General features: G+C 41.9%; 1 protein-coding gene across 1 annotated transcript; it reads left to right on the top strand.

The window, feature by feature from the left end:
* The first annotated feature begins 19,971 nt into the window (after positions 1-19,971).
* LOC100372122 (zinc transporter ZIP3-like) lies at positions 19,972-22,813 on the top strand. The gene has a single exon (XM_002735478.3). It carries the CDS (start codon positions 20,431-20,433, stop codon positions 21,451-21,453), a length of 1,023 nt encoding a protein of 340 aa, XP_002735524.2. The 5' UTR covers positions 19,972-20,430; the 3' UTR covers positions 21,454-22,813.
* The last annotated feature ends 1,786 nt before the right edge of the window (positions 22,814-24,599 follow it).

Genomic DNA, 24,599 nt, shown 5'->3' with positions numbered 1-24,599 from the left:
ACACCCCATACTACCAAATGATCCACCCCTTGGTATGCTCACAGTAATCGTACACCCCATACTACCAAATGGTCCACCTCTCAATTGGTATGCTCACAGTAATCGTACACCCCATACTACCAAATGGTCCACCCCTTGGTATGCTCACAGTAATCGTACACCCCATACTACAAAACGGTCCACCTCTTGGTATGCTCACAGTAATCATACACCCCATACTACAAATGGTCCACCCCTTGGTATGCTCACAGTAATCATACACCCCATACTACAAATGGTCCACCCCTTGGTATGCTCACAGTAATCGTACACCCCATACTACCAAATGGACCACCCCCTGGTATGCTCACAGTAATCATACACCCCATACTACAAATGGTCCACCCCTTGGTATGCTCACAGTAATCGTACACCCCATACTACCAAATGGTCCACCCCTTGGTATGCTCACAGTAATCATACACCCCATACTACAAATGGTCCACCCCTTGGTATGCTCACAGTAATCGTACACCCCATACTACCAAATGGTCCACCTCTTAGTATGCTTACAGTAATCGTACACCCCATACTACAAAATGGACCACCCCCTGGTATGCTCACAGTAATCGTACACCCCATACTACAAAACGGTCCACCCCTTGGTATGCTCACAGTCATCGTACACCCCATACTACAAAACGGTCCACCCCTTGGTATGCTCACAGTAATTGTACACCCCATACTACCAAATGGTCCACCCCTTGGTATGCTCACAGTAATCGTACACCCCATACTACCAAATGGTCCACCCCTTGGTATGCTCACAGTAATCGTACACCCCATACTACAAAACGGTCCACCCCTTGGTATGCTCACAGTCATCGTACACCCCATACTACCAAATGGTCCACCCGTTGGTATGCTCACAGTAATCGTACACCCCATACTACAAAACGGTCCACCCCTTGGTATGCTCACAGTCATCGTACACCCCATACTACAAAACGGTCCACCCCCTGGTATGTTCACAGTAATCGTACACCCCATACTACAAAACGGTCCACCCCTTGGTATGCTCACAGTAATCGTACACCCCATACTACAAAACGGTCCACCCCTTGGTATGCTCACAGTCATCGTACACCCCATACTACAAAACGGTCCACCCCTTGGTATGCTCACAGTAATCGTACACCCCATACTACAAAACGGTCCACCCCTTGGTATGCTCACAGTCATCGTACACCCCATACTACAAAACGGTCCACCCCTTGGTATGCTCACAGTAATCGTACACCCCATACTACAAAACGGTCCACCTCTTGGTATGCTCACAGCAATCGTACACCCCATACTACAAAACGGTCCACCCCTTGGTATGCTCACAGTAATCTTACACCCCATACTACAAAACGGTCCACCCCTTGGTATGCTCAGAGTAATCGTACTCCCCATACTACAAAACGGTCCACCCCTTGGTAAGCTCACAGTCATCGTACACCCCATACTACAAAACGGTCCACCCCTTGGTATGCTCACAGTAATCGTACACCCCATACTACAAAACGGTCCATCCCTTGGTATGCTCACAGTAATCGTACACCCCATACTACAAAATGGTCCACCTCTTGATATGCTCACAGTAATCGTACACCCCATACTACAAAACGGTCCACCCCTTGTTATGCTCACAGTCATCGTACACCCCATACTACAAAATGGTCCACCCCTTGGTATGCTCACAGTCATCGTACACCCCATACTACCAAATGGTCCATCCCTTGGTATGCTCACAGTCATCATACACCCCATACTACAAAACGGTCCACCCCTTGGTATGCTCACAGTAATCGTACACCCCATACTACCAAATGGTCCACCTCTCAATTGGTATGCTCACAGTAATCGTACACCCCATACTACCAAATGGTCCACCCCTTGGTATGCTCACAGTAATCGTACACCCCATACTACAAAACGGTCCACCTCTTGGTATGCTCACAGTAATCATACACCCCATACTACAAATGGTCCACCCCTTGGTATGCTCACAGTAATCATACACCCCATACTACAAATGGTCCACCCCTTGGTATGCTCACAGTAATCGTACACCCCATACTACCAAATGGACCACCCCCTGGTATGCTCACAGTAATCATACACCCCATACTACAAATGGTCCACCCCTTGGTATGCTCACAGTAATCGTACACCCCATACTACCAAATGGTCCACCCCTTGGTATGCTCACAGTAATCATACACCCCATACTACAAATGGTCCACCCCTTGGTATGCTCACAGTAATCGTACACCCCATACTACCAAATGGTCCACCTCTTAGTATGCTTACAGTAATCGTACACCCCATACTACAAAATGGACCACCCCCTGGTATGCTCACAGTAATCGTACACCCCATACTACAAAACGGTCCACCCCTTGGTATGCTCACAGTCATCGTACACCCCATACTACAAAACGGTCCACCCCTTGGTATGCTCACAGTAATTGTACACACCATACAACCAAATGGTCCACCCCTTGGTATGCTCACAGTAATCGTACACCCCATACTACCAAATGGTCCACCCCTTGGTATGCTCACAGTAATCGTACACCCCATACTACAAAACGGTCCACCCCTTGGTATGCTCACAGTCATCGTACACCCCATACTACCAAATGGTCCACCCGTTGGTATGCTCACAGTAATCGTACACTCCATACTACAAAACGGTCCACCCCTTGGTATGCTCACAGTCATCGTACACCCCATACTACAAAACGGTCCACCCCCTGGTATGTTCACAGTAATCGTACACCCCATACTACAAAACGGTCCACCCCTTGGTATGCTCACAGTAATCGTACACCCCATACTACAAAACGGTCCACCCCTTGGTATGCTCACAGTCATCGTACACCCCATACTACAAAACGGTCCACCCCTTGGTATGCTCACAGTAATCGTACACCCCATACTACAAAACGGTCCACCCCTTGGTATGCTCACAGTCATCGTACACCCCATACTACAAAACGGTCCACCCCTTGGTATGCTCACAGTCATCGTACACCCCATACTACAAAACGGTCCACCCCTTGGTATGCTCACAGTAATCGTACACCCCATACTACAAAACGGTCCACCTCTTGGTATGCTCACAGCAATCGTACACCCCATACTACAAAACGGTCCACCCCTTGGTATGCTCACAGTAATCTTACACCCCATACTACAAAACGGTCCACCCCTTGGTATGCTCACAGTAATCGTACTCCCCATACTACAAAACGGTCCACCCCTTGGTAAGCTCACAGTCATCGTACACCCCATACTACAAAACGGTCCACCCCTTGGTATGCTCACAGTAATCGTACACCCCATACTACAAAACGGTCCATCCCTTGGTATGCTCACAGTAATCGTACACCCCATACTACAAAATGGTCCACCTCTTGATATGCTCACAGTAATCGTACACCCCATACTACAAAACGGTCCACCCCTTGGTATGCTCACAGTCATCGTACACCCCATACTACAAAATGGTCCACCCCTTGGTATGCTCACAGTCATCGTACACCCCATACTACCAAATGGTCCATCCCTTGGTATGCTCACAGTCATCATACACCCCATACTACAAAACGGTCCACCCCTTGGTATGCTCACAGTAATCGTACACCCCATACTACAAAACGGTCCACCCCTTGGTATGCTCACAGTCATCGTACACCCCATACTACAAAACGGTCCACCCCTTGGTATGCTCACAGTAATCGTACACCCCATACTACAAAACGGTCCACCTCTTGGTATGCTCACAGTAATCGTACACCCCATACTACAAAACGGTCCACCTCTTGGTATGCTCACAGTAATCGTACATCCCATACTACAAAACGGTCCACCCCTTGGTATGCTCACAGTAATCGTACACCCCATACTACAAAACGGTCCACCCCTTGGTATGCTCACAGTCATCGTACACCCCATACTACAAAGCGGTCCACCCCTTGGTATGCTCACAGTAATCATACACCCCATACTACAAATGGTCCACCCCTTGGTATGCTCACAGTAATCATACACCCCATACTACAAATGGTCCACCCCTTGGTATGCTCACAGTAATCGTACACCCCATACTACCAAATGGACCACCCCCTGGTATGCTCACAGTAATCATACACCCCATACTACAAATGGTCCACCCCTTGGTATGCTCACAGTAATCGTACACCCCATACTACCAAATGGTCCACCCCTTGGTATGCTCACAGTAATCATACACCCCATACTACAAATGGTCCACCCCTTGGTATGCTCACAGTAATCGTACACCCCATACTACCAAATGGTCCACCTCTTAGTATGCTTACAGTAATCGTACACCCCATACTACAAAATGGACCACCCCCTGGTATGCTCACAGTAATCGTACACCCCATACTACAAAACGGTCCACCCCTTGGTATGCTCACAGTCATCGTACACCCCATACTACAAAACGGTCCACCCCTTGGTATGCTCACAGTAATTGTACACCCCATACTACCAAATGGTCCATCCCTTGGTATGCTCACAGTCATCATACACCCCATACAACAAAACGGTCCACCCTTTGGTATGCTCACAGTAATCGTACACCCCATACTACAAAACGGTCCCCCCTTGGTATGCTCACAGTCATCGTACACCCCATACTACAAAACGGTCCACCCCTTGGTATGCTCACAGTAATCGTACACCCCATACTACAAAACGGTCCACCTCTTGGTATGCTCACAGTAATCGTACACCCCATACTACAAAACGGTCCACCTCTTGGTATGCTCACAGTAATCGTACACCCCATACTACAAAACGGTCCACCCCTTGGTATGCTCACAGTAATCGTACACCCCATACTACAAAACGGTCCACCCCTTGGTATGCTCACAGTCATCGTACACCCCATACTACAAAGCGGTCCACCCCTTGGTATGCTCACAGTAATCATACACCCCATACTACAAAACGGTCCACCCCTTGGTATGCTCACAGTAATCGTACACCCCATACTACAAAACGGTCCACCCCTTGGTATGCTCACAGTAATCGTACACCCCATACTACAAAATGGACCACCCCCTGGTATGCTCACAGCAATCGTACACCCCGTAATACAAAACGGTCCACCCCTTGGTATGCTCACAGTAATCGTACACCCCATACTACAAAATGGTCCACCCCCTGGTATGTTCACAGTAATTGTACACCCCATACTACCAAATGATCCACCTCTTGGTATGCTCACAGTAATCGTACACCCCATACTACCAAATGGTCCACCTCTCAATTGGAATGCTCACAGTAATCGTACACCCCATACTACAAAATGGACCACCCCCTGGTATGCTCACAGTAATCGTACACCCCATACTGAGAGAAGAAAATATTAAAAAAAACAGTATGTCATCTGCCTCAAAATCTAAATAGTTACATGTATTTTAATTTTATTTAATGTGTTTAATGTTATTTTTTTATTTTACTTTTTTTTTTCTATACTTTATTGTACACTTTTGTCAAGATCCTAATAAAAATACGATTACAATAAAGATTATTATTATTACTACCAAATGGTCCACCCCTTGGTATGCTTACAGTAATCGTACACCCCATACTACCAAATGGTCCACCCCCTGGTATGCTTACAGTAATCGTACACCCCATACTACCAAATGGTCCACCTCTCAATTGGTATGCTCACAGTAATCGTATACCCCATACTACCAAATGGTTTACCTCTTGGTATGCTCACAGTAATCGTACACCCCATACTACCAAATGATCCACCCCTTGGTATGCTTACAGTAATCGTACACCCCATACTACCAAATGGTCCACCCCTTGGTATGCTCACAGTAATCGTACACCCCATACTACAAAACGGTCCACCCCTTGGTATGCTCACAGTAATCGTACACCCCATACTACAAAACGGTCCACCCCTTGGTATGCTCACAGTCATCGTACACCCCATACTACAAAACGGTCCACCCCTTGGTATGCTCACAGTAATCGTACACCCCATACTACAAAACGGTCCACCTCTTGGTATGCTCACAGCAATCGTACACCCCATACTACAAAACGGTCCACCCCTTGGTATGCTCACAGTAATCTTACACCCCATACTACAAAACGGTCCACCCCTTGGTATGCTCACAGTAATCGTACTCCCCATACTACAAAACGGTCCACCCCTTGGTAAGCTCACAGTCATCGTACACCCCATACTACAAAACGGTCCACCCCTTGGTATGCTCACAGTAATCGTACACCCCATACTACAAAACGGTCCATCCCTTGGTATGCTCACAGTAATCGTACACCCCATACTACAAAATGGTCCACCTCTTGATATGCTCACAGTAATCGTACACCCCATACTACAAAACGGTCCACCCCTTGGTATGCTCACAGTCATCGTACACCCCATACTACAAAATGGTCCACCCCTTGGTATGCTCACAGTCATCGTACACCCCATACTACCAAATGGTCCATCCCTTGGTATGCTCACAGTCATCATACACCCCATACTACAAAACGGTCCACCCCTTGGTATGCTCACAGTAATCGTACACCCCATACTACCAAATGGTCCACCTCTCAATTGGTATGCTCACAGTAATCGTACACCCCATACTACCAAATGGTCCACCCCTTGGTATGCTCACAGTAATCGTACACCCCATACTACAAAACGGTCCACCTCTTGGTATGCTCACAGTAATCATACACCCCATACTACAAATGGTCTACCCCTTGGTATGCTCACAGTAATCATACACCCCATACTACAAATGGTCCACCCCTTGGTATGCTCACAGTAATCGTACACCCCATACTACCAAATGGACCACCCCCTGGTATGCTCACAGTAATCATACACCCCATACTACAAATGGTCCACCCCTTGGTATGCTCACAGTAATCGTACACCCCATACTACCAAATGGTCCACCCCTTGGTATGCTCACAGTAATCATACACCCCATACTACAAATGGTCCACCCCTTGGTATGCTCACAGTAATCGTACACCCCATACTACCAAATGGTCCACCTCTTAGTATGCTTACAGTAATCGTACACACCATACTACAAAATGGACCACCCCCTGGTATGCTCACAGTAATCGTACACCCCATACTACAAAACGGTCCACCCCTTGGTATGCTCACAGTCATCGTACACCCCATACTACAAAACGGTCCACCCCTTGGTATGCTCACAGTAATTGTACACCCCATACTACCAAATGGTCCACCCCTTGGTATGCTCACAGTAATCGTACACCCCATACTACCAAATGGTCCACCCCTTGGTATGCTCACAGTAATCGTACACCCCATACTACAAAACGGTCCACCCCTTGGTATGCTCACAGTCATCGTACACCCCATACTACCAAATGGTCCACCCCTTGGTATGCTCACAGTAATCGTACACCCCATACTACAAAACGGTCCACCCCTTGGTATGCTCACAGTCATCGTACACCCCATACTACAAAACGGTCCACCCCCTGGTATGTTCACAGTAATCGTACACCCCATACTACAAAACGGTCCACCCCTTGGTATGCTCACAGTAATCGTACACCCCATACTACAAAACGGTCCACCCCTTGGTATGCTCACAGTCATCGTACACCCCATACTACAAAACGGTCCACCCCTTGGTATGCTCACAGTAATCGTACACCCCATACTACAAAACGGTCCACCCCTTGGTATGCTCACAGTCATCGTACACCCCATACAACAAAACGGTCCACCCCTTGGTATGCTCACAGTAATCGTACACCCCATACTACAAAACGGTCCACCTCTTGGTATGCTCACAGCAATCGTACACCCCATACTACAAAACGGTCCACCCCTTGGTATGCTCACAGTAATCTTACACCCCATACTACAAAACGGTCCACCCCTTGGTATGCTCACAGTAATCGTACTCCCCATACTACAAAACGTTCCACCCCTTGGTAAGCTCACAGTCATCGTACACCCCATACTACAAAACGGTCCACCCCTTGGTATGCTCACAGTAATCGTACACCCCATACTACAAAACGGTCCATCCCTTGGTATGCTCACAGTAATCGTACACCCCATACTACAAAATGGTCCACCTCTTGATATGCTCACAGTAATCGTACACCCCATACTACAAAACGGTCCACCCCTTGGTATGCTCACAGTCATCGTACACCCCATACTACAAAATGGTCCACCCCTTGGTATGCTCACAGTCATCGTACACCCCATACTACCAAATGGTCCATCCCTTGGTATGCTCACAGTCATCATACACCCCATACTACAAAACGGTCCACCCCTTGGTATGCTCACAGTAATCGTACACCCCATACTACAAAACGGTCCACCCCTTGGTATGCTCACAGTCATCGTACACCCCATACAACAAAACGGTCCACCCCTTGGTATGCTCACAGTAATCGTACACCCCATACTACAAAATGGTCCACCTCTTGATATGCTCACAGTAATCGTACACCCCATACTACAAAACGGTCCACCCCTTGGTATGCTCACAGTCATCGTACACCCCATACTACAAAATGGTCCACCCCTTGGTATGCTCACAGTCATCGTACACCCCATACTACCAAATGGTCCATCCCTTGGTATGCTCACAGTCATCATACACCCCATACTACAAAACGGTCCACCCCTTGGTATGCTCACAGTAATCGTACACCCCATACTACAAAACGGTCCACCCCTTGGTATGCTCACAGTCATCGTACACCCCATACTACAAAACGGTCCACCCCTTGGTATGCTCACAGTAATCGTACACCCCATACTACAAAACGGTCCACCTCTTGGTATGCTCACAGTAATCGTACACCCCATACTACAAAACGGTCCACCTCTTGGTATGCTCACAGTAATCGTACACCCCATACTACAAAACGGTCCACCCCTTGGTATGCTCACAGTAATCGTACACCCCATACTACAAAACGGTCCACCCCTTGGTATGCTCACAGTCATCGTACACCCCATACTACAAAGCGGTCCATCCCTTGGTATGCTCACAGTAATCATACACCCCATACTACAAAACGGTCCACCCCTTGGTATGCTCACAGTAATCGTACACCCCATACTACAAAACGGTCCACCCCTTGGTATGCTCACAGTAATCGTACACCCCATACTACAAAATGGACCACCCCCTGGTATGCTCACAGCAATCGTACACCCCGTAATACAAAACGGTCCACCCCTTGGTATGCTCACAGTAATCGTACACCCCATACTACAAAATGGTCCACCCCCTGGTATGTTCACAGTAATTGTACACCCCATACTACCAAATGATCCACCTTTGGTATGCTCACAGTAATCGTACACCCCATACTACCAAATGGTCCACCTCTCAATTGGTATGCTCACAGTAATCGTACACCCCATACTACAAAATGGACCACCCCCTGGTATGCTCACAGTAATCGTACACCCCATACTGAGAGAAGAAAATATTAAAAAAAACAGTATGTCATCTGCCTCAAAATCTAAATAGTTACATGTATTTTAATTTTATTTAATGTGTTTAATGTTATTTTTTTATTTTACTTTTTTTTCTATACTTTATTGTACACTTTTGTCAAGATCCTAATAAAAATACGATTACAATAAAGATTATTATTATTACTACCAAATGGTCCACCCCTTGGTATGCTTACAGTAATCGTACACCCCATACTACCAAATGGTCCACCCCCTGGTATGCTTACAGTAATCGTACACCCCATACTACCAAATGGTCCACCTCTCAATTGGTATGCTCACAGTAATCGTATACCCCATACTACCAAATGGTTTACCTCTTGGTATGCTCACAGTAATCGTACACCCCATACTACCAAATGATCCACCCCTTGGTATGCTTACAGTAATCGTACACCCCATACTACCAAATGGTCCACCCCTTGGTATGCTCACAGTAATCGTACACCCCATACTACAAAACGGTCCACCCCTTGGTATGCTCACAGTAATCGTACACCCCATACTACAAAACGGTCCACCCCTTGGTATGCTCACAGTCATCGTACACCCCATACTACAAAACGGTCCACCCCTTGGTATGCTCACAGTAATCGTACACCCCATACTACAAAACGGTCCACCTCTTGGTATGCTCACAGCAATCGTACACCCCATACTACAAAACGGTCCACCCCTTGGTATGCTCACAGTAATCTTACACCCCATACTACAAAACGGTCCACCCCTTGGTATGCTCACAGTAATCGTACTCCCCATACTACAAAACGGTCCACCCCTTGGTAAGCTCACAGTCATCGTACACCCCATACTACAAAACGGTCCACCCCTTGGTATGCTCACAGTAATCGTACACCCCATACTACAAAACGGTCCATCCCTTGGTATGCTCACAGTAATCGTACACCCCATACTACAAAATGGTCCACCCCTTGGTATGCTCACAGTCATCGTACACCCCATACTACCAAATGGTCCATCCCTTGGTATGCTCACAGTCATCATACACCCCATACTACAAAACGGTCCACCCCTTGGTATGCTCACAGTAATCGTACACCCCATACTACCAAATGGTCCACCTCTCAATTGGTATGCTCACAGTAATCGTACACCCCATACTACCAAATGGTCCACCCCTTGGTATGCTCACAGTAATCGTACACCCCATACTACAAAACGGTCCACCTCTTGGTATGCTCACAGTAATCATACACCCCATACTACAAATGGTCCACCCCTTGGTATGCTCACAGTAATCATACACCCCATACTACAAATGGTCCACCCCTTGGTATGCTCACAGTAATCGTACACCCCATACTACCAAATGGACCACCCCCTGGTATGCTCACAGTAATCATACACCCCATACTACAAATGGTCCACCCCTTGGTATGCTCACAGTAATCGTACACCCCATACTACCAAATGGTCCACCCCTTGGTATGCTCACAGTAATCATACACCCCATACTACAAATGGTCCACCCCTTGGTATGCTCACAGTAATCATACACCCCATACTACCAAATGGTCCACCTCTTAGTATGCTTACAGTAATCGTACACCCCATACTACAAAATGGACCACCCCCTGGTATGCTCACAGTAATCGTACACCCCATACTACAAAACGGTCCACCCCTTGGTATGCTCACAGTCATCGTACACCCCATACTACAAAACGGTCCACCCCTTGGTATGCTCACAGTAATTGTACACCCCATATTACCAAATGGTCCACCCCTTGGTATGCTCACAGTAATCGTACACCCCATACTACCAAATGGTCCACCCCTTGGTATGCTCACAGTAATCGTACACCCCATACTACAAAACGGTCCACCCCTTGGTATGCTCACAGTCATCGTACACCCCATACTACCAAATGGTCCACCCCTTGGTATGCTCACAGTAATCGTACACCCCATACTACAAAACGGTCCACCCCTTGGTATGCTCACAGTCATCGTACACCCCATACTACAAAACGGTCCACCCCCTGGTATGTTCACAGTAATCGTACACCCCATACTACAAAACGGTCCACCCCTTGGTATGCTCACAGTAATCGTACACCCCATACTACAAAACGGTCCACCCCTTGGTATGCTCACAGTCATCGTACACCCCATACTACAAAACGGTCCACCCCTTGGTATGCTCACAGTAATCGTACACCCCTTACTACAAAACGGTCCACCCCTTGGTATGCTCACAGTCATCGTACACCCCATACTACAAAACGGTCCACCCCTTGGTATGCTCACAGTAATCGTACACCCCATACTACAAAACGGTCCACCTCTTGGTATGCTCACAGCAATCGTACACCCCATACTACAAAACGGTCCACCCCTTGGTATGCTCACAGTAATCTTACACCCCATACTACAAAACGGTCCACCCCTTGGTATGCTCACAGTAATCGTACTCCCCATACTACAAAACGGTCCACCCCTTGGTAAGCTCACAGTCATCGTACACCCCATACTACAAAACGGTCCACCCCTTGGTATGCTCACAGTAATCGTACACCCCATACTACAAAACGGTCCATCCCTTGGTATGCTCACAGTAATCGTACACCCCATACTACAAAATGGTCCACCTCTTGATATGCTCACAGTAATCGTACACCCCATACTACAAAACGGTCCACCCCTTGGTATGCTCACAGTCATCGTACACCCCATACTACAAAATGGTCCACCCCTTGGTATGCTCACAGTCATCGTACACCTCATACTACCAAATGGTCCATCCCTTGGTATGCTCACAGTCATCATACACCCCATACTACAAAACGGTCCACCCCTTGGTATGCTCACAGTAATCGTACACCCCATACTACAAAACGGTCCACCCCTTGGTATGCTCACAGTCATCGTACACCCCATACTACAAAACGGTCCACCCCTTGGTATGCTCATAGTAATCGTACACCCCATACTACAAAACGGTCCACCTCTTGGTATGCTCACAGTAATCGTACACCCCATACTACAAAACGGTCCACCTCTTGGTATGCTCACAGTAATCGTACACCCCATACTACAAAACGGTCCACCCCTTGGTATGCTCACAGTAATCGTACACCCCATACTACAAAACGGTCCACCCCTTGGTATGCTCACAGTCATCGTACACCCCATACTACAAAGCGGTCCACCCCTTGGTATGCTCACAGTAATCATACACCCCATACTACAAAACGGTCCACCCCTTGGTATGCTCACAGTAATCGTACACCCCATACTACAAAACGGTCCACCCCTTGGTATGCTCACAGTAATCGTACACCCCATACTACAAAATGGACCACCCCCTGGTATGCTCACAGCAATCGTACACCCCATACTACCAAATGGTCCACCTCTCAATTGGTATGCTCACAGTAATCGTACACCCCATACTACAAAATGGACCACCCCCTGGTATGCTCACAGTAATCGTACACCCCATACTGAGAGAAGAAAATATTAAAAAAAACAGTATGTCATCTGCCTCAAAATCTAAATAGTTACATGTATTTTAATTTTATTTAATGTGTTTAATGTTATTTTTTTATTTTACTTTTTTTTTTTTTTTTCTATACTTTATTGTACACTTTTGTCAAGATCCTAATAAAAATACGATTACAATAAAGATTATTATTATTACTACCAAATGGTCCACCCCTTGGTATGCTTACAGTAATCGTACACCCCATACTACCAAATGGTCCAACCCCTGGTATGCTTACAGTAATCGTACACCCCATACTACCAAATGGTCCACCTCTCAATTGGTATGCTCACAGTAATCGTATACCCCATACTACCAAATGGTTTACCTCTTGGTATGCTCACAGTAATCGTACACCCCATACTACCAAATGATCCACCCCTTGGTATGCTTACAGTAATCGTACACCCCATACTACCAAATGGTCCACCCCTTGGTATGCTCACAGTAATCGTACACCCCATACTACCAAATGGTCCACCTCTTGGTATGCTCACAGTAATCGTACACCACATACTACCAAATGGTTCACCCCTTGGTATGTTCACAGTAATCGTACACCCCATACTACCAAATGGTCCACCCCTTGGTATGCTCGCAGTAATCGTACACGGTTACAATAAAACATGAGGTTGTGGTTTATATGCTTTTTGGAGCAAATATCACAATGAAACACAATGAAAGTGTTCTTGAAAATTCTAATGTAATTTCATCATCTACATTTTGTGTACAGAGAGGTCAGAAACTATCAATAAATTTCACTCATAGTGCCCACGAACCTGCATCTATACCTTAAGAGAACAAATGTAAAGTTGTGTGAATGAATTGAGACCACTGCCGAGGACAGAAGGCTGAAACGACAGTGTCAACGGAAAATTAGATGCGCGCTCTCTGCGTAAACAGAAACGATGGCTTTGTTTATTTGGCTGATGTCGACGAGAAACAGATTTCCTGTTATGTAAAGTTAAGTTAATTAGTTTAAAATATTTCGCTTGGGTGCGGATAGTTCAACCCACGTGGTCAATGGTCATAATATGACCCCGCGTCGCAGATTTGTCTTTGTCCCAACGGTTATCGGCGTCTTAGCTTTTTTTCTTGTCCTTGCCATTGCGTTAATAAAATGATGTTAATAAAATAGAATATTGACTTGGAAATTAAATTGGACGATTTAAAGAAAGTTGCGCAAAGTTATGACCATGTTTCGCTGACAAAGTCTTGACTGACAATGGACGTTCAATAAACACATTGTTTGCGTCTGGAAGCTTATCACCCGTTATATCAGAATCGTCAACAACAGAGTATACAGATTAGATGTTATCATTTAAGCCGTCCCAAAGATATACATTATGCAAACATCCACGAAACGGGAGTTATAATTATTTGCATTAGCGTTTAAAACACTAATTTGAGTAGCGTCTTTCCGAAATTCTTCCTTTTGAAAAGCTGGGATTATGTATCAAGGTATAAATCAAGAAAAATGAAAATTTCCGTTCTCGCTACCTTAAGAGATTAACTAGCAGCTTCAGTCAGAATATTATTGAAAATATTAACATCTTCATTGATATCTTTAAAGTTATGATTTTGAAAAACATTAATTTCTCTCTAATTACTGAAAATGGCCCGAATGAAGGACAAGTCACAGGCTATAACCTTACAGCAAGAGAAAGTGAAATTGGACAATGAAAGGTGATTCAGAGGCCAAATATTGAACAAATTGAAAAAGTGGTAAACTGATAACTCCATAATCTACAAGACTACTTCCCCTGATGACTAGTAAATTTACCAAGAAAGAGGGTGGGCAGGGGTCGCCAATACAGAGAATAATAAAGGCATTTTACGTTTTTACAGGAAATAAAAAGTTCCATTTACAATAAAAAGTAGGTTTTTACACTTTACAGTTTTTTAATATATGCTACTCAAAACAATTTAAATGGGCAGCAGTCGTCACGCCGCGTCCTGTTCGATATGGGACTCATAGCGACGTATACAACGCGTGTAAAATACATTGTTTATTTATATGAAATTCGAACACGCGCTGCGCGACGACCACAGCGCTTTAAGAAACACTTGGATATTCTCAGTTACAGCAAGATCCTTTATTTCAGATAAACCCATTTGGTCACATAATTGACGTGAAACATCTGCACAATGAAACAGGTGATAAGGACTGCATGTAATCATTACACATTTCGTTACATGAGTTCTGAAAAAGAGAAGGGTTGAAAATGGAAATCCCGGTTCATGGAACATTTCAATAATGGGTGTGACCACCTTTTGCAGTAACACATGCAACACAACGTTGCCTCATGGATGTCACTAATCTCTGCAGTGAACGTTGTGGTATCGCTTACCCCTCCTGGATCGGCCATTGAGCTAGCTGACGACAATCCATTGGTGGGGGATGATTGCCCATAACACGAAGATCTAGTTGACCCCACAAATGTTCAATTGGTGCCATGTCAGGTGAATAAGCAGGCCAATCCATTCTGTTGATGTTGTGTTGGCGTAGAAAATCTGTGATAACACGTGCACGGTGTGGTCTGGCATTATCATCTTTTGGGACTGGTCCTATCCTCTGTAGACAAGATAACACAATAGGTCGCAGGATCTCGTCTTTGTAACGTAATCCAGTTAGGTTGCCATCAATAACATGGAAAGGGGTATTTTGGTGGTAGCTGAAGCCACCCCATACCATGATCCTGCCACCACCAAACTGGTTGTGCTGTCTGATGGTGGCATCAGTGAAGCGTTCACCAGGGCGTCTATATACAAGAATACGACCATCATTGTTCTGCAAAGTGAATCTTGACTCATCTGTGAAGACGACAGAAGATCACTGCTGACGTGTCCAAAGAATGCGCTGTCGAGCCCAGTCTAAACTAGTGTTTTGTGACGTGGGAGAAGGACTGACCTAACAGCCTGGCGCTTAGGTCTGACATTTCTGGTTCTCAGACGGTTCATCACAGTCTGGTCACTCACGTTGGTATGTGTTGTGCTCTGAGGGTCCTATGTAGGGAATTGGCAGTTACGGTTCCGTTACGATGGGCTGAGATAAGGAGGTAGCGGTCCTTAGCAGGAGTTGTGACACATGGACGACCTTAACTGGGTCTGCCATGTACTGTATGGGTTTTTATGAAGCGCTGGGATAGTCTGTGAATAACAGCCTTCTTACAGCTTCTTGCAAGGAAACACCCTCATTTAACCAGCCTATTGCCCTGGCTCTCTCTTCAATTGTTAAATGTCGACGTGGAGGCATGCTTGCAAAAGTTGCGACAACGCCATTAGTGAGTGTATTCTGATTACCATAATTGGAAGATGTGATCACAAGGATGCATTATGTACAGGGAAAAAAACTCAACATTCTTCGAAGCATAAGAATTAGAGCAGGTGTGTGATAAGCAATGTCCTATCTTTTCACCTGATTTCCCCCTGACAGAATACGTAACTGTGAAATTGAGAGCGCACCTATTCTCATACACTGGGTTAAGAAAGAATTTAGACATGTGTGGCAGGTTAAAAACTGCCATTGTGACAATATTAGGGTAACATGACATCGTTTAACATGGTCCAAACGTATTTGATATAAAAACTCAGGTGTTCTTTAAATTGTTTTGAGTAGTATATTTGATAATAATTGTGTTTAAAAATCAAACATTATCACACATTGAATAATCCTCTGTTCAACCCGTTCAACTGCTTTTGTTGAATTACTGTAGTTCATGGTGATTATTCTCAGCACATGCATTGCACCTACACGCATTTCAGTGCGACAATTTTTCCGCTATCACAAATCTTCTGGGTATGTGCACGAATCAAGTCAGGAATGAATGTCGCACGTTTACGTGTAGTAATAGCTCCGATGTGATATACTTCTCGGTGTTCTACTAAGAACAATGCTTGTCGAAGTGTCACACGCAACGTAATATTACCGTAATTGGTATAGCACAGGTGTGATGGTTCAAATACCAAAATGGCAACAGTAACAAAAAGACTTCCCTGGCGGCGATGATAAAATACGAACACGGAGCCAACAGATGAGGTTTCAACTGGTACTGGTATTATTATACTCTGCAAACATCAAGTACAGTAACGCGGTAAAACTCCACTACTCCAATAACTAGATACTTAAACTCCAATACAATTCAACGAGATCTCTGATCTTAACTCAGTGCTGAACAACTCCCCTATATATACCTCCACTGTCTATAAATAGACCATTACATCAGCATACATAATGAGTCTGGCACTTACTACAAATTTCTAGAATGTTCCATTACCTTCTATTGCCTCCTATAGTGTTCTATAGGTAATAACCTATTCAACCAGTTTCCCAAAAAAATCTAGAATATTCCACCCAGACACAGTACGGTTCTAGAACATTCTCAGTGACACGGAAGTGGTGGTGAGATTGACCTTGGGAGTTTAAAATTTGTCGCCTGCAGCATATCTTGTAGGGTAATTATGGGGTAGTGTGTCTAGATATTTGTCAATACTATGGGCATATTGTTTTTTTACAGTCAAAAACTAACAGACAGGTATGTGATATACAGAACTTATGAATATTTAGAATACCAGAGATTTGAAGAGAGGAGCGGTATGAGAACAAAAGTCAGAAAATGAGACGAGGCGGACACTTTTCTTTTGTAGAAGCGTAATTGGAATTAATAGCGTTGAATAAGTATTTCCCTCAAATCTCCATACAGTAAGTAATGTGTGGTAATATCAAAGGGTTATATAACACGAGAGGTATATATTTGGGAACATAGTGTTCAATTTGAGAAAAGATTCCAACTTTGGGGGCAATTATTTTCCTGACTTTGTCAATGCCGGATTTCCAATTGATGTAATGATCAATTGAAATTCCCAAATAGTTAGTTGATAGAACCCCCTCAATTGGAGATCCCTGGATAAGCAGACTTCCCTCGGTGTTAACAACTCGTTGTGCTGTTTTAATAATCATATAATTTGTTTTCTGTATATTTATTGTGAGTTTGTTAGCACTGCACCATTCGCAGACTCCTTGAAAGTCAATGTTGATATCGGAAAGATTGATGTGGCTGTCTTTGAGGAATTTAAATAGATTTGCATCATCTGCGAAGAGCCAAAAACTAAAGGCGTTAGTTGAATTTGCAATATCATTAAATATAGACTAGGAATAGAATAAGACCCAGAATCGACCCTTGAGGGACGCTACATTTAATTAGAGTGTATGATGGTGAAATGTGATTTAAAGTAACTGATTGGTGGCGATTGTAAAGATATTCTCTAAACCATAAAAGGGGGGGGGGGTAATGCCATAATGCTGTAATTTTGAAATGAGGATGTCATGGTTAATAGTGTCGAATGCCTTTCTGAGATCAACAAAAATGCCGAAGGTGATTGTTGTATTATTTAATTAGGATTGGCTTACTGAAAATATATAATTATACAATTACATCAATATTGTATTTTTGTCAAAACAGCTACCTTTGACGACGTCTTGAAAACTACCAGCTCAATCGATTTAATACTTGGTAAGTATCATGTATCTTGGGTTAATCTCTAAGATTTTTTTGTGACAATATCAACTATTCTCTATTTTTAGAAAATATTTTCTCATGTTTGGTAAACAAAATAATACGTAGTCATTCTTAAGGCGTTCGTTGAATCTCAGACAACGAATAATTTATTAGTTGTCTGAGGTGGAATCGCCAACTAGAAGAGATAATATTTCCACATTTTATTCTAGTAAAACAAGAATATAGTTGAGTTAACAAAAAATGAGACACGTATATACAACGTCAAGTAAACTAATGTCAATGACATATCCATTGTTTGAATGTTGAACTTCCACGTCCTGTAAACTCGCACAAACAGAGGTGCTCGTGATATTGCTAGGTTGTTTGTATTCACTGATAGTTTCTGCAATAGAACCCTTAGTATCAGTATTTCAGAGAATCCTGTGACTTCATCAGATAATTGTATAATATGTATGAGATATACGGTGAGCGGGAGTCTGCCACCACTTGGCACCTGGAAATTGGTTTAGTTTCTTATTGATTGAGCCTGTCAGTTATTTGCATATACTTATATTTAATTATTTATTTTAATTATATTTACTAATAACTTCTACATGTGTGTTTTAACTCATCCGCCAATAAATACACCGTACTTGCAACGTATGGGTTATTAGTTAATAAATGAATAAATAAAAACACACCGCACATGTAAAGTTTTTAGTAAATAAATATAAAGACGCTGCACTTGCAACAATGTTAGTACGTACATGTGTATTAGCTATTAATAAATAAATAAATAAATAAATAAATAAATAAATAAATAAATAAATAAATAAATAAATAAATAAATAAATAAATAAATAAATAAATAAATAATACGATTCGCTTGCATAAATAAAATTAATAATTTAATTATGAATATATACAATTAAAATGATTCAATCGATAAGATATAAAACGTGTATGTCCGATATTTGACTGACAAAAGCTTCTTACTTTTCCTAATGGAAAGTATATTGCTAAAACACGTCTACAATTCAAGAAATTCACTGCGCATTTGCAACGACCTCACCCGCAAAGTTTTGCGAACTGAAGATTTTTCGCGTAACACGGGGCTTCAATAGAGCGAAAAATAAGATCTTTTCACAAATTACGGAAGAATAAAATAGCTGATTATGTTTCACACTTTGCCAATGTTTATGGAAGTACGTTTTTTATTTATTTAAATTACATTGTTACGAAAATAAAAATAATTGATTACAGCTTACGGAATTACCCTTTCCCTATCCTCTAGAGAATTCTCGGTTACCCTACCATAAAGAATAATGGTGCGTGGTGGCGCCGTTCTGTTCAATTTGTTTGGTAGGGCGCCATCTGTGGCCAACATGTGAACTAGAGATGCATATTAAATGAAGGTAAGAAGCTTTAGTATGGATTTTCACGTTACTATGGCGTGGCGGATACTCCCACGTTTTCTTATTTCCGTGGATAGTGTAAAGTGGACACGCATGGATGTTATGTATACGTTTTGAGAATTCTACACCCGGTTCTATACAGATCAACTGCCCAAACCGGAAGTTACCATTCAAGATAATATATATCAGTAAATCTATCATGTTATAAACAACTACAAGTAAGTCGACTTAATGTAGAATGGTATACACTCAGAAGATACTTCACACGTCATCGACCCAGTTCACTGACAGCGGTAACGTGAAAGTGTACTGTAGTAGACATTACTGTCAACATATCTGGGTCAATACGGACAGCAACGTGTGTGTGAAAAGGACATTGACGAGAAACAGAATATTTGGCTCTGTATATGGTAGGCATATGTTACAATGAAACTGTTGATACTACGGATTTTGTTTGGGATTGGTATATTTGCGGGTACATTGCTGTTCGGTTTACTGCCGCTGAAGATAATTCGTAAACAAGATGACGACATCAAACCCGGAAGTATCAGATCGCACAGAATTATGGCTCTCCTTAACTGTTTTTCCGGAGGTGTATTTTTAGGAACATGCTTTCTTGCTCTGTTACCGGCCGCCAGGATGAAATTAACTGATCTCCTTGGGCAGGAAGGGGTTACTTTATCATATCCGGTGAGTGAAGTATTTCTAATGATTGGATTCATATTCATTTTAATGGTTGAACAAGTGGTACTGACATGCCAAAAGCGTGATTGCTGTATGCCGAGTTTCAGGGAGAATACTTTAGAGCTGGCCATGGTTAACATGGGGAGTCCTGAAGCTATGCGAAGACTGGTGGATGACTCGAGTGAATCTGAAGATATGAAAGAACTAGGTGATAATCATCAGACTATAAATAGGAAACCAAACCACAAGATGAATGGTGGACGTCATCACCATGACAACAAAGAATTAGGACATACTCATCTAGATTTAGATAACACTGGTCCTATGAGAGCAATCATTTTGCTACTTGCACTTTCTGTACATTCACTACTGGAGGGTATGGCATTCGGCCTGCAAGAAGACACACCTCGTATCATCAATCTATTTATAGCAATTATAATTCATGAAAGTTTAGCATCTCTTGCATTTGGTGTCAGCCTTGTTCGTACTCCGCGATCAACTCGTGCAGTATTACTCTTTGTGCTATTGTTTTGTATCATGTTACCTGTCGGTATTGGTATTGGAATCACTATTGAAACTGCACCAGGTTTAACTGCACAGTTTATTTCCGCTTTTTTGCAAAGCTTTGCTGCTGGAACATTTGTCTATGTTAGTTTTTTTGAAATCTTAATGCACGAATTTGAATCTGATTCAGATAGAATTTTGAAAGTGATATTTTTAATTGTAGGAGTTAGTACAATAGCAGCATTGCAGCTGATGGACTGATATTATATGAAGTCCCTTCCCTTTAATACAGAAATAAACATGATCAGAATTATTTATTACAGATTTTTAATTCAAATTGAACCAGAGAAGAATGGTAATTGTGAAATATACATGATTATTTCCTATTAATTTATGAACCTTAAATGCTATACATTGTTTTTCATTATTTTATTGAATTTGCGTTTTTTTTTCAAAATCTACTCTATTTCTGTGATTACAATAGTGTTTCCTAATCTTAATTCAAGGGAATCTCAGTTAGGGTTTTAGTCAGAATGAGAGTTAACCTTTGAGCATAAAATATTTTTTTTTAGATCCACTGTCGACTTTGTTAAGTGGAAGCTATCATATGATTGATTGTTTGTTTCTGGTGTTCGCGTCAACTTTTTATTTTTTCACAATTGCTTTGAAAGAGTACAAGTCTGATTGTTTGGGTACTTGGTGTATATGCACCTTGGGTAGACCTCTCTTAAATTTGTTCATTTGGTGAGGATATCTTTAATTCTCCAGTTTTGGTGAATATTTTTGTCTTCTTTGGTAAAAAGTAATATTTTTGACTACTTGTTAAAAAACGCAAGTCTGATTGCTTTGATAATATGCATATAAGTACTACAGGTGGACTTCTCTCAGATTTCTTCATTTTGTGATGATATATTCAATTCTCTAATTTAGATGAATATTTTTGTAATTTTGTTAAAAAGTGATATTTTCGACTTTTTGTTAAAAAACGCAAGTCCGATTGCTTTGATATTACATATCTAGGTACTACATATGAACCTCTCTCAGATTTGTGCATTTCGTGATGATATCTTTAATTCTCTAATTTTGATGAATATTTTTGTCATTTTTGGTAAAAAGTGATATTTTTGACTTCTTGTTAAAAACCACAAGTCCGATTGCTTTGATATTACATATATAGGTACTACATGTGGACCTCTCAGATTTGTTCATTTCGTGATGATATCTTTAATTCTCTAATTTTGATGAATATTTTTTTAAAATTTTTGGTAAAAGGTGATATTTTCGAGTTGTTGTTAAAAACCCATAGTCGAATTTCTTTGATATTACATATATAGGTACTACATGTACCTATTTCAATTCAATTTGCATCATTGCCCTATTTAGTTTATTATTGAAATGCCCATAAGAAAAGAAGTTGTAGCATCCTACAAATTAAAGGATTCTGTAGCTGCAACTTTGTTGTATTTTTATCTCATTGGATTATATATGATTTTCCTATTCATATGCTTATACTCATAAATTCTTTTTCACATGTGTGGTAACAAACTTGTAAGTTGGAAATGTTTTGAAGTTTACACAAAAATGATACTTGTACTAATTAAAACTACTGATATATTTACAATGTTGTATCAAATTTCTCATTGTCTATATCCTAGTGTATGCCACCCAATCGTAAACTGGTTCATTGGTATTTTGAACAATTCTCCTTTAATTTTCCTGACAGAAGTAATGTCAACTTTAAATCACATTTAAACAGAAGTACATGATGATGTATTATTAAAAATAATTAACATTTTAATAAAGCTTAGTAGCTACAATACCTTATAAATCAGTGCATAAAGCTGAAATATGCAGCTCTGTGGTGGAACATTCTCATTGAATTATGTTAAATGTTCTAATAATTTTCTGTCAAATACAGCAAATCTGAATCTACAAAACCAAAAGATTCAAGACAGCTCTGTTCAACTGCACATTCAAATGCACACTGTATGATGAGTGGACCTCATAACATTTTGACTGGTCTAAGAATGCTTCTAATTGCTGACTGGTCTTAAGATGACAACAAAAATACTGACTGGTCTTGGTATGATTACAAATGTACTGAATGGTTTTGGTATGATTACAAAAGCTCTGACTGGTCTTGGTATAATTACAAAAGTTCTGACTGGTCTTGGTATGATTACAAAAGTTCTGACTGGTCTTGATATGATTACAAATGTACTGAATGGTCTTGGTATGATTACAAAAGTTCTGAATGGTCTTGGTATGATTACAAAAGTTCTGAATGGTCTAGGTATGATTACAAATGTACTGAATGGTTTTGTTATGATTACAAATGTACTGACTGGTCTTGGTATGATTACAAAAGTTCTGAATGGTCTTGGTATGATTACAAATGTACTGAATGGTTTTAGTATGATTATAAAAGTTCTGACTGGTCTTGGTATAATTACAAAAGTTCTGACTGGTCGTGGTATGATTACAAAGGTTCTGAATGGTCGTGGTATAATTACAAAAGTTCTGAATGGTCTTGGTATGATTACAACAGTTCTGAATGGTCTTGGTATGATTACAAATGTACTGAATGGCTTTGGTATTATTACAAAAGTTCTGACTGGTCTTGGTATAATTACAAAAGTTCTGACTGGTCTTGGTATGATTATAAATGTACTGAATGGTTTTGGTATGATTACAAAAGTTCTGACTGGTCGTGGTATGATTACAAAAGTTCTGAATGGTCGTGGTATAATTACAAAAGTTCTGAATGGTCTTGGTATGATTACAACAGTTCTGAATGGTCTTGGTATGATTACAAATGTACTGAATGGTTTTGGTATGATTACAAAAGTTCTTGCTGGTCTTGGTATAATTACAAAAGTTCTGACTGGTCTTGGCTATAATTACAAAAGTTCTGACTGGTCGTGGTATAATTACAAAAGTTCTGAATGGTCTTGGTATGATTACAAATGTACTGAATGGTTTTGGTATGATTACAAAAGTTCTGACTGATCTTGGTATAATTACAAAAGTTCTGACTGGTCTTGGTATGATTACAAAACTTCTGAATGGTCTTGGTATGATTACAAAAGTTCTGATAGGTCTTGGTATGATTACAAATGTACTGAATGATTTTAGTATGATTACAAAAGTTCTGACTGGTCTTGGTATAATTACAAAAGTTCTGACTGGTCTTGGTATGATTACAAATGTACTGAATGGTTTTGGTATGATTACAAAAGTTCTGACTGGTCTTGGTATGATTACAAATGTACTGAATGGTTTTGGTATGATTACAACAGTTCTGAATGGTCTTGGTATGATTACAAATGTACTGAATGGTTTTGGTATGATTACAAAAGTTCTGACTGGTCTTGGTATAATTACAAAAGTTCTGACTGGTCTTGGTA

This window comes from Saccoglossus kowalevskii, chromosome 9 (assembly GCF_978046115.1).
Source record: "Saccoglossus kowalevskii chromosome 9, keSacKowa6.1, whole genome shotgun sequence".
NCBI lineage: Eukaryota > Metazoa > Hemichordata > Enteropneusta > Harrimaniidae > Saccoglossus > Saccoglossus kowalevskii.
Note: the sequence above shows the minus strand (reverse complement) of the source record. Positions and strands in the feature narration are given on the sequence as shown.

What these genes read in the sequence shown, in the direction of transcription:
- LOC100372122 (XM_002735478.3), top strand. Translation starts at nt 20,431, where the DNA reads ATGAAACTGTTGATACTACGGATTTTGTTTGGGATTGGTATATTTGCG.